This window comes from Ursus arctos, unplaced genomic scaffold, assembly GCF_023065955.2.
Source record: "Ursus arctos isolate Adak ecotype North America unplaced genomic scaffold, UrsArc2.0 scaffold_14, whole genome shotgun sequence".
In the NCBI taxonomy this organism is placed as follows: Eukaryota; Metazoa; Chordata; class Mammalia; order Carnivora; family Ursidae; genus Ursus; species Ursus arctos.
The window spans coordinates 71,531,860-71,544,615 of record NW_026622808.1 but is presented as its reverse complement, the minus strand read 5'-3'; the positions used below and the strand labels follow the sequence as shown (position 1 = coordinate 71,544,615).

General features: G+C 41.4%; 1 protein-coding gene across 1 annotated transcript in view; it reads right to left on the bottom strand.

Annotated features, from left to right (window-relative positions):
• The window catches only part of ALDH1L1 (aldehyde dehydrogenase 1 family member L1), a 108,434-nt gene that overhangs the window by 75,849 nt on the left and 19,829 nt on the right, over positions 1-12,756 (bottom strand). Inside the window, exon 11 of the mRNA XM_026501517.4 lies at positions 12,402-12,493. Coding sequence (XP_026357302.2) covers positions 12,402-12,493 — 92 coding nt within the window. The remainder of the gene's footprint in view (positions 1-12,401; positions 12,494-12,756) is intronic.

The following is a 12,756-nucleotide window of genomic DNA, read 5'->3' as shown; positions in this document are numbered from 1 at the left end:
AACGTTCTCCAGGACAGATCACATGTTAGGTCACTAAGCAAATGTTAACAAATTTAAGAAGACTGAAATCATACCAAATATCTTTTCTGACCAGAATGGTATGAAACTAGAAATAACTGGAGGAAGATTGAAAAATTCACAAAAATATGGATATTAAACTACACACCTCTGAATAACGAATAGGTCAAGAAGAAATCAAAAGAGAAATTTAGAATGTCTTGAAACAAACAAAAATGGAAACGCAAACACCAAATCTTATAGGACACAGCAAAAGCAGTTCTTAGAGAAAAGTTTATGGTGATAAATGTCAACATTAAGGGGAAAAAAAAAACAAATAAACAACCAAACTTTACACCTCAAGGAACTAGAAAAAGAAGAATAGGTGAAACTCAAAGTTAGTAGAAGAAAGGAAATAACAAAGATCAGACCAGAAATAAATAAAATAGAGGCCAAAACAACAACAACAAGACAACAATAGAAATGATCAGCAAAACTAAGAGCTGGCTTTTAAAAAAGATAGACAAAATTGACAAATCTTTAGCTGGGCTAACTAAGGAAAAAAGAGAGCAGAATCAAACTCAGAAATGAAAGAGGAGACATTATCAATGATACCACACAAACACAAAGGTTGTAAGAGATTACCATGAACAACTATACATCAACAAATTGTATAACCTGTAAGAAATGGATAGAAACATAACCTAGAAACATAACCTACAAGTCTGAATCATGAAAAAACAGAAAGTCTGGGGTGTCTGAGTGGCTCAGTTGGTTAAGTGTCTGCCTTCAGCTCAGGTCATGATCCCAGGGTCCTGGGATTTAGTCCCAAACTGGGCTTCCTGCCCTGCAGGGAGTCTGCTTCTCCCTCTGCCCCTCCTCTAAGTAATTCTCTCAATCTCTTTCTCTCTCTCTCTCTCTCTCTCAAATAAATAAATAAAATCTTTTTTAAAAGAAATAGAAAACCTGAACAGACCAATAATAAGAAGAGTGAATCAGTAATCAAAAACTTCACAACAAAAAAAAGCCCAGGACCAGATGGTTTCCCTGGTGAATTCTACAAAACATTTAAGGGAGAACTAATGCCAATACCTCTCAAACTCTCCCCCCTCCCCGCCAAAAAAAAAAAAAAAAACTGAAAAGGAGGGAACATTCCCAAACTCATTTTATGAGGCTAGAATTGCTGATACCTAAGCCAGATAAGGACACTCTGAGAAAACTACGAGCCAATATCCCTGGTGAATATAAATGCAAAAATTATTTTTTAAAATTTGGGAAACCAAACTTAACAGCACATTAAGGATCATACAAACCAAGTAGGATTCATCCCTGGGATGCAAGGATGGTTTAACACATTCAAATCAATAAAAGTGATACACCACATTAGTAGCATGAAAGATAAAAATCACATGATTGTCTCAATAGGTGCAGGAAAAGCATTTGACAAGATTCAACACCTTTTCATAATAAAAACACTCAACAAACTTAGGAATAGAAGAAAATTACCTTGTACCTTAACATTATAAAGCCCAGATGTGAAAAGCCCATAGCTAACATCATAATGGTGAAATACTAAAAGCTTTCCCTTGGAAGAAAGGCAAGAATGCCCATTCTAGCCACTTTCATTCAACATAGTAATGGAAATCCTACCCAGATCAATTAGATGGGAGGAAGAAAGGAAAAAAAAAAGAATAAGAATCATCAGAAATAGAAAGTAAGAAGTAAAATGATCTCTGTTTGCCAGTGGCATGATCTTCTATGTAGAAAGCCCTACAAATTCTACGAAAATACTGTTAGAACTAGTGAACTAATTTGGTAAAGTTTCAGGAAACAAAATCAACATACAAGAATCAGTTGCATTTCCATACACTAAAAATGAGCAATCTAAAAGGGAAATTAAGAAAATAATCCTATTTATATAACATCAAAAAGAATAAAATACTTAGGAAAAACTCAATCAAGGAAATGAAACACCTGTATACTGAAAACTATAAAATATAGCTGAAAGAAATTGAGGAAGACACAAATAAATGGAAAGACATCCCAAGTTCATGGATTTGAATATTGTTAAAATAATCATACCAACCAAAGCTAATTACAGATTCAATGAAATATTTATCAAAATCCCAATCCTATTTTTCATAGAAATGGAAAAAAAACAATTCTAAAATTCATATGGAACCACAAAGGACTCTGAATAGCCAAAATAATCTTGAAAAGAAGAACAAATCTCTTTTTCTAATTTTTCTGAGGCCTCATACTTTCTAATTTGAAAATACATTACAAAGCTACAGTAATCAAAGCAATGCAGTACTGATATAAAGACAGACATATAGACCCATGGAACAGAACAGAAAGTCCAGAGATAAACTCTTGTATAGATGTGTGCATCTATCAGCAAGGGTGACCTTGCTCATCTTCAGCAAGGGTGCTGCTAATATACAATGGGAAAATTTCTTTAACAAATGGTGTTTGGGAAACTGGATAGCCACATGCAAAAGACTAAAATTGGACCCTTGTCTCATCCTATATTTAAAAATCAACTCAAAATGGATTAAAGACTTAATCAAAGACCTGAAATTACAAAACCCCTAGAAGAAAACATAGGGAAATTTTTCATAAAATTGGTTTTAGTGATGATTTCCTGATATTACATTGAAATCCTGGCAACAAAAGCAAGAACAGACCAGTAGAACCACATTAAATAAAAACCTTCTGCACAGCAAAGGAACAATCAATAGAGAGAGAAGGCAATGTATAGGATGGAAGAAAGTGTTTGCAAACAATATATCTGAGGGGTTGATATCCAAAATATGTAAGGGATTCCTACAATTCAACAGCAAGACCCCCCAAATAACCCAATTTAAAATGGGTGAAAGACTTAGACATTTTTCTAAAGACACATACAAATGACCAACAGGTATATGAAAAGATCCTCAATATCACCAATCATTAAGGACACAAAAGTCAAAACCACAATGAGACATCACCTCACAACTATGAGAATGGTCCTTTTTTAAGTTCTAAAAGAGAAACTGGAACCCTTGTGCACTGTTTGTAGGAATGTAAAATGGTGCCGTGGAGGAGAGCAGTGTTGTTATTGCTGAAAACATTAAAAACAGAACTACCAAGGCCACCTGGCTGGCTCAGTTGGAGGAGCATATGACTCTTGATCTCAGGTTTGTGAGTTCAAACCCCACACTGGGTGTAAAGATTACTTAAATAAATAAATAATTTAAAAAATTTAAACTACCATAAGATCCAGCAATCCCACTCTTGGGTATTTATCCGAAAGAATTGAAATCAGGACCTCAAGGAGATAGTTGCACTCCCACATTCATTATTCACAAGAGCCAAAGGCAGAAACAACCTAAATGTCCAGCAACGGATGAACAGATAAAGAAAATGTGGTGTAAATATACAATGGAATATTATTCGTCCTTAAGAAAGAAGGAAGTCCTGTCACATACTACAACACGCTTAAACCTCATTATGCTGTGAAATAAGCCAGTCAGAGAAGGACAAATACTAAATGATTCCACTCATATAAAGTATCTCAAATAATCGAACTCAGAAGCAGAGAGTAGAATGATGGTTGCCAGAGGCCGGGGAGGGAGGGAGAAATAGGCAGTTGCTGTTCAATCGGTACAAAATTTCAGTCCTGAAAGATGAAAAAGTTCTGGATATCTATTGTACACCATTGTGCTTCTAGTTAACAATACTGGAATGTACACTTAAAAATCTGTTAAGAAGGTAAAGCTCATGGGGCGCCTGGGTGGCACAGCGGTTAAGCGCCTGCCTTCGGCTCAGGGCGTGATCCCGGCGTTCTGGGCTCGAGCCCCACATCAGGCTCCTCCGCTATGAGCCTGCTTCTTCCTCTCCCACTCCCCCTGCTTGTGTTCCCTCTCTCACTGACTGTCTCTATCTCTGTCAAATAAATAAATAAAATCTTTAAAAAAAAAAAAAAAAAAAAGAAGGTAAAGCTCATATGTTTTTACCATAATAGAAACAAAAGGATATATGCTCTTAAGTATTCACAAAACAAAAAAAGAATCAGTTTTATCTGCATCCTCCAGTCGACCTCAGCTCAGAAGCTCTAGGCAGCTCTGGCTTGTCCTCAGAACATCATTTTCTCAGGTGTCTGAAATTCTACTTCTGAGCATTATTTAAAAACAAAAAACAGGGGCGCCTGGGTGGCACAGCGGTTAAGCGTCTGCCTTCGGCTCAGGGCGTGATCCCGGCGTTATGGGATCAAGCCCCACATCAGGCTCCTCCGCTATGAGCCTGCTTCTTCCTCTCCCACTCCCCCTGCTTGTTTCCCTCTCTCACTGGCTGTCTCTATCTCTGTCCAATAAATAAATAAAATCTTTAAAAACAAAACAAAAACGAAACAAAACAAAAACAAAAACCTTGATTTTATTCTTCATACTGGCCACATATATAAATCAGAAGGAGATATAAGAGACCCGCAGCGTCCAAGGTTTCCAAGCACACACGCACACTTCAGCCATTTTATATGTGTGGTAGGTTGCAAAAGTAGCTACAATGCTCCACCCCTTCCATAGCCCAGCCTTTACAGCACCTGCCATTAGGAGGTGGTGTCCATTTCCTTACTCCTTGAAGCTGGGCCAAACCCACGACTTGCTTTAGCCAATAAATGCAGCAGATATGATGTGTTCACTTGGACCCTCTGCGTCCTAGGACCCTCTCACCATCATATGAACAAGACTGCATTGGCCGTCTGAAGGGGCCATCCTAGACCAAACAGTCCCCATCTGACCTGGTAGCTGACTGCAAACACTTAAGTGAACCCAGCTGACATTTGTCTGGCCCAGATCAACTGAGCCCAGCCCAAACTGTTGACTCACAGAACCATAAGCTTAAAAAATGGTGGAGTATTAAGCCACTGTGATTTGAGGTGCTTTGTAACACAGCAAAAACTAACTGATACAACACATATCCCCAGTTCTCATGATCATAGTTGCTGTTCTGAATCCACTTTTAAGATCCTCCCCAGAATCTCCTCCAGGTGTACAGCATGGAACTCCTCCTCAAACTACTGTTTACATGAAGCTTTTTATTATACTAACATTAAAATAAAGGAGAGAGGCCATTAAAATAAAATACCATTAAATATAAAGTCATCAGGATGACTTGGCATTACTCAGTTCAGCCTCAGGTGGACTTTTCAATTTGGTCAGACAGCATCTGCATTCTTGGCTCACCCCAGAGCATAAATGTTAGCCTCCTCCTTGCTTTTTTCCCCCCAAAGTTCTTGGAAACATGTAAGTCTTCTCTTGCATTCATGGGGGGACTAGATTCCACACATCCTAGTTAACCCTGGATCTCTTTCCCTCATCAGTGCACTCCTCTGATTGGCACTGCCCACTCTACAGCTCTACTGAAGGAACCCAAATGCAGAGCTCAGTTGAGTGTTTCTCTGACATTCTTCTGCACACCATATCAATAGCACACACTTTCTTAATTTCACACATGAATTTTTCTCTACTTAAGTGAGCTCCACAGAATTTCCTTTGCACCTTCCTGAAGCACAAGAAACCTCTCCCTATATGTGGTTCACATCTTTGCTTCTGCCTTCACAACACCCACTTCCCCTGCTTCTGGGAACAGCACTGACACTTTCCAAGGGAACAACTTTCTCCTCTCTTTCCAGAGATGTGGGTTGATGTAGTCCTCTCAACCCTTGGCTCCAGAGGTGGGCATGTGACCCAGCTCTGGCCGATCAGAGCATGCCTTCTCCTGGCCAGCAACTGATTCTTACTGGGGTACATGACTCCATCTGAACCAGTAAAATTCAAGTCTAGGACTTATGTGGAAACTGCCAGAGTTGGAGAGGAAGGAGTTAAGATGGCAGAGGAGTAGGGGTCCCCTTTTTCAGCTGGTTCCTGACTTGAACTGGATAGGTACCAGACCACCCCAAAAACCCATGGAATCAGCCTGAGACGTAGGAAGACACATCTGGATCTCTACAAATGAACATTTCCAGCTCTGAGTATTGAATTACAAAGTGGGGAGCCATGAATCCGTGCACAGATATCAGAAGATAAATGGAAGGGGGAGGGAGCCACCGCGCACCGGTGCCAGGAAGCAGTAGCCACTTGCACTGGGGCATGGGCCGGACTCGCGGACCAGTACCTGTGAGAGAGCAGACTGAGACCGTGAGCCTGGGAACGCGCGTGCAACCAGACTGAAAACCGGCGTTCCTGAGCACCCCCGAACCATACTGAAACAGGGAGCACAGGAGCGCGCGCGGGGGTGGCTGGCAGTGTTAGAAACACAAAAGACAGAGACATGCCGACCCTGGAAGTGAGAGCTGGGATGCCAGATATGGGGTACACAACCCGGAACTCTGCAGGGTTTTTAGCAGCACCAACAGAAACAGAGTTAAAGAGGCCAGGAGAGCTCAGTGGAGAGCAGACTGTGATCTCTCTGTTCTGAGACAGAGGCTGAGATTCGGCCACTGCTGCTCTCTCAGAAGAGCCACAGAAAACCGTCAGGGAAAGCTGCCAGAGAACAAAAGCCCGGAAATACCGGCTCACATTGTGCCAATTCCCATCCGCCTCACAGGGGACAGGGACTTTACCCAAAGAGGGTTGCCTGAGTATCAGCGTGGCAGGCCCCTCCCCCAGAAGGCAGCCTGAAAAATCAAAAAGTCCACATCCCTAAGATCCCTATAAAACAAGAGCATGCTGCCTGGGTCCTGGTCGATAATGTGGGCTCTGGACAACCCCGCAACCTCTCCTCATCAGAATGACAAGACGGAGAAATCCCCCCCAGCAAAGAAAAGACAATGAGTCTGTGGCCTCTGCTACAGCACTGATAGATATGGATGTAACCAAATTATCAGATGGAATTCAGAGTAACAATGGTCAAGATGATGTGTAGACTTGAAAAAATACTAATGAAAATATTAACAAGAATATAGAATCTCTAAGGGTGGAAATGAGAACGAATCTGGCAGAAATTAAACATTCTAAGAGCCAAATGCAGTCAAAACTAGAGACTCTGATGGCCAAGGTGAATAAGGCAGAAGAACGTATCAGCGAATTGGAGGATGGGTTAGTAGAAGAGAAAACTAAAATAGAATCTGGGCTCAAAAATATCCGTGCTTAGGGATGTAGGTTACGGGAGATTACTGACTCAATGAAACGTTCCAATGTCAGAATCATCGGCATCGCCAAGGGGGTGGAGAAAAACAGAGGTTTAGAAGAGATATTTGAACAAATTGTAGCTGAAAAATTCCCTAATCTAGGAAGGGAAACAAGCATTTATGTCCAAGAGGCAGAGAGGACCCCTCCCAAGCTCAACCATAACAAACCTACGCCACATCACATCATACTGAAATTCGCAAATAATAGATCCAAGGATACAGTATTGAAAGAGGCCAGGGCAAAGAAATTTCTCACGTACCAAGGCAAAGGTATCAGAATTACGTCAGACCTGTCTACACAGACCTGGATTGAGAGAAAGGGTTGGGGGGGCATTTTTAAAGCTCTTTCAGAGAAAAACATACAGCCAAGGATCCTTTATCCAGCAAGGCTGTCATTCAGAATTGATGGAGAGATAAGGACCTTCCAGAATCGCCAGTCATTGACCAATTTCGTAACCACGAAACCAGCCCTACAGGAGATATTAAGGGGGTTCTATAAAAGTAAAAAGGCCCCAAGAGTGATACAGAACAGAAAGTCACAGTCAATAGAAACAAAGACTTTACAGGCAACATGGCATCATTAAAATCAAAACTCTCAATAATCAGTCTCAATGTAAATGGCCTAAGTGCTCCCATAAAGCACCACAGGGTTGCAGATTGGATAAAAATACATGACCCATCCATTTGCTGTCTATAAGAGACTCATTTTGAACCAAAACATACATTCAGACTGAAAGTAATGGGATGGAATACCATCTTTCATGCCAATGGACCTCAAAAGAAAGCTGGGGTAGCAATTCTCATATCAGATAGATTGGATTTTAAACTAAAGACTATCGTGAGAGACACAGAAGGGCACTATATTATTCTTAAAGGATGTATCCAACAAGTGGATATGACAATTATAAATATCTATGCCCCCAACAGGGGAGCAGCAAGATACACAAGCCAACTCTTAACCACAATGAAGAGACATATAGATAAAATACACTAATAGTAGGAGACCTCAACACTCCACTATCAGCAATAGACAGATCACCTAAGCAAGAAATCAGCAAAGAAACAAGAGCTTTGAATGCCATACTCGACGAGTTGGACCTCATAGATATATATAGAACACTACACCCCAGAACCAAAGAATACTCATTCTATTCTAATGCCCATGGAACATTCTCAAGAATAGACCATGTTCTGGGTCAAAAAACAGGTCTCAACCGATACCAAAAGACTGAAATTATTCCCTGCATATTCTCAGACCACAACGCTCTGAAATTGGAACTCAACCACAAGGAAAAATTTGGAAGAAACTCAAACACTTGGAGACTAAGAACCATCCTGCTCAGGAATGACTCGATAAACCAGGAAATCAAAAATCAATTTAAACAATTTATGGAGACTAACGAGAATGAAAATACAATGGTCCAAAACCTATGGGATACTGCAAAGGCAGTCCTAAGCGGGAAATACATAGCCATCCAAGCCTCACTCAAAAGAATAGAAAACTCTAAAATACGGTTTTTATATTCTCCCCTCAAGAACCTGGAACAGCAACAGAGGGACAGGCCTAATCCACACAAGAGGAACAGTTGGCCAAGATTAGAGCAGAAATCAATGAATTAGAAACCAGGAGTACAGTAGAGCAGATCAACAGAACTAGAAGCTGGTTCTTTGAGGGAATCAATAAAATTGACAGACCACTGGCAAGACTTACCCAAGAGAATAGAGAAAGGACCCAAATTAATAAAATTATGAATGAAAAAGGGGAGGTCACAACCAACACCAATGAAATTGGAAGGATTATTAGAAATATTTATCAACAGCTTTATACCAATAAATTAAGCCATCTCAAAGAGATGGAGGCCTTCCTGGAAACCTATAAACTACCAAGACTGAAACAGGAAGAAATTGATTTCTTAAACAGGCCAATTAATTATGAAGAGATTGAAACAGTGATAAACAACATTCCAAAAAACAAAACTCCAGGCCTGGACGGTTTTCCTGGGGAATTCTACCAAACATTCAAAGAAGAAATAATACCTATTCTCCTGAAGCTATTTCAAAAAACAGAAACAGAAGGAAAACTACCAACCTCATTCTATGAGGCCAGTATCACCTTGATCCCCAAACCAGGCAAAGACCCCATCAAAAAGGAGAATTACAGACTGATATCCCTGATGAATATGGACACCAAAATTCTCAACAAGATCCTGGCTAATAGGATCCAACAGTACATTAAAAGGATTATCCATCATGACCAAGTGGGATTCATCCCTGGGATGCAAGGGTGGTTCAACATTTGCAAATCGATCAGTGTGATAGATCACATCAACAAGAAAAGAGTCACGAATCATATGATCCTCTCAATAGATGCAGAAAAAGCATTTGACAAAATACAGCATCCTTTCCTGATTAAAACACTTCAGAGTGTAGGGATAGAGGGTACATTTCTCAATTTCATAAAAGCCATCTATGAAAAGCCTACAGCAAACATCACTCTCTTCTAGAAAATATAAATCACTCTTGAAAGACATTGACAAAAAGATGGAAAATTATTCCATGCTCATGGATCAGAAGAATTAACATAGTTAAAATGTCCATGCTACCCAGAGCAATCTACACTTTCAATGCCATCCTGATCAAAATACCAATGACATTTTTCAAAGAACTGGAACAAACAGCCCTTAAATTTGCGTGGAACCAGAAAAGGCCCCGAATCGCCAAGGAATTGTTGAAAAGGAAAAACAAAGCTGGGGGCATCACAATGCCGGATTTCAAGCTGTACTACAAAGCTGTGATCACAAAGACAGCATGGTACTGGCACAAAAACAGACACATAGACCAATGGAACAGCATAGAGAACCCAGAAATGGACCCTCGGCTCTTTGGGCAACTAATCTTTGATTAAGCAGGAAAAAACATACGGTGGAAAAAAGACAGCCTCTTCCAATAAATGGTGCTGGGAAAACTGGGCAGCTACATGCAAAAGAATGAAACTTGACCACTCTCTCACACCATACACAAAGATAAACTCCAAATGGATGAAAGACCTCGATGTGAGACAGGAATCCATCAAGATCCTAGAGGAGAACATAGGCAGCAACCTCTACGACATTGGCCAAAGCAACTTTTTCATGACACATCTCCAAAGGCAAGAGAAACAAAAGAGAAAATGAACTTGTGGGACTTCCTCAACATAAAAAGCTTCTGCACAGCCAAGGAAACAGTCAAAAAAACTAAGAGGCAGCCCACGGAATGGGAGAAGATATTTGCAAATGACACTACAGAAAAAAGACTGGTATCCAAGATCCACAAAAAACTTCTCAAACTCAATACACGAGAAACAAATAATCAAATCAAAAAATGGGCAGAAGATATGAACAGACACTTTTCCAATGAAGATGTACAAATGGCTAACAGACACATGAAAAAATCATTAGCCATCAGGGAAATTCACATCAAAACCACAGTGAGATACCACCTTACACCAGTTAGAATGGCAAAAATTGACAAGGCAGGAAACAACAATTGTTGGAGAGGATGTGGAGAAAGGGGGTCCCTCCTACATTGTTGGTGGGAATGCAAGTTGATACAGCCACTCTGGAAAACAGTGTGGAGGTCCCTTAAAAAGTTAAAAGTTGAGCTACCCTATGACCCAGCAATTGCACTACTGGGTATTTACCACAAAGATACAGACGTAGTGAAGAGAAGGGCCATATGCACCCCAATGTTCATAGCAGCATTGTCCACAATAGCTAAATTGTGGAAGGAGCCGAGATGCCCTTCAACTGATGACTGGATTAAGAAGATGTGGTCCATATATACAATGGAATATTACTCAGCCATCAAAAAGAACGATTTCTCAACATTTGCTGCAACATGGACGGGAGTGGAGGAGATAATGCTAAGCGAAATAAGTCAAGCAGAGAAAGACAATTATATGGTTTCACTCATTTATGGAACATAAGAACTAGGAAGATCGGTAGGAGAAGAAAGGGAAGAAGAAAGGGGGGTAATCAGAAGGGGGAATGAAGCATGAGAGACTATGGACTCTGGGAAACAAACTGAGGGCTTCGGGGGTGGGGAAATGGGATAGGCCGGTGATGGGTAGTAAGGAGGGCACGTATTGCATGGTGCACTGGGTGTTATACGCAAGTAATGAATCATGGAACTTTACATCAGAAACCAGGGATGTACTGTATGGTGACTAACATAATATAATAAAAAAATATTATTATTAAATAAAAAAGAGACTGCCAGAGAAGAACCACCTTTTGACTGGAAATGCTGATAACACAAGAAATTAGAACAGAGCTACTGTGCAGACATCTTGTCACTACAAAGAGAAATCCTGCCCCAAAATGAAGAAGTGGCCATGTTAATGACATAATTTGAGTCTTTGGAATAAACAGCCATGCCTAAAGAAAGCTACCATGGTCCTTTTGACTGTTGGTTCTTTTCTGTTGAAACCAGACTGAACTAAGCCATGGTTGCTTGCAAGCAAAGATGTTCTACTACACCCCACATCCTTCCCTTTATACGAATTGGAATTTACCACTGCTAAATGGAAAGCAGGACGATTCATCTGAAGTTGAAGAATGGGTAACCTAGTCTACGGTGATCCCTAGCTGCCCATTCTTTTTCCCCACAAACCTTGGCTTTCACTGGGGATGCTGGAGCTTGTGGCAGTTTTAAAATGGAGCTGCACATTGTTGATCCTCCTCCCATTGAGGGCTGGGTCTCTCGCCATTGAATCTGGGCAGGCTTATGACCACTGAGAACAATCAGGTCAGGGGCAGTGATGCCATGTGACCTTCCAGGCTTGGTCTGCATCTGCGTTGTTTGCTGGCACCAGCACACTCAGAGCCATAAGCCACCACCTACGATGCCACCAAATCCCAGAGCGGCCACTCGGGGGCTGCAACACATAGGTGCCTGGTCAGCGTTGCTACCTCAGCAGATGCCAGCCCTTCGGGCCCAACGGCCAGACACAGCAGTGAGAAGTCACCTTGGAGGAGCATACCCCTGCCCGGCTCTTCTAGATCCTGCCAGTCCACTGACCCACCACCATTTGACATGAATCCCCAAGGCCTACACACATGGGTCCTTTCTGGATCCCTGATCTGAATGATCATAGACATAACAAATGGTGGTTGTTTCCTGCCACTCAGTTTTAGTGTGGTTTGTGACACAGCCACAGACACCTGGGACTGGACCCCTCCACTCCTGGCCTTACCTCACAACATCCACTGAAGCAGCCCCTGATTTGAAGAAATCAGTGGAGTCTTCCACCTCCAGGACACTGGGGAGAATCCGTTTCCAGGCACTCTAAAAAACAGATGCAATGAGAAAGGGCTCCCAGGGGAGCTGGGAGCAGGCACCTTCAAGGTGAGAACAGACCCTGATATACATTCGGACCACCTATTGCCAGGCTGGGCTCTCTGTCCACTCCAAGGTGCTGCTGTTCTCAGGAGCCTGATGTTAATGGAGTGACTGCCTCCTTGGGAAGTAGAAGCCCAAGGAGCTCAGCTACTCTCCTCCTGCCCACCTCACCTTGACCCCAACTTCTTTGGGATCCCTATACCAGTTCA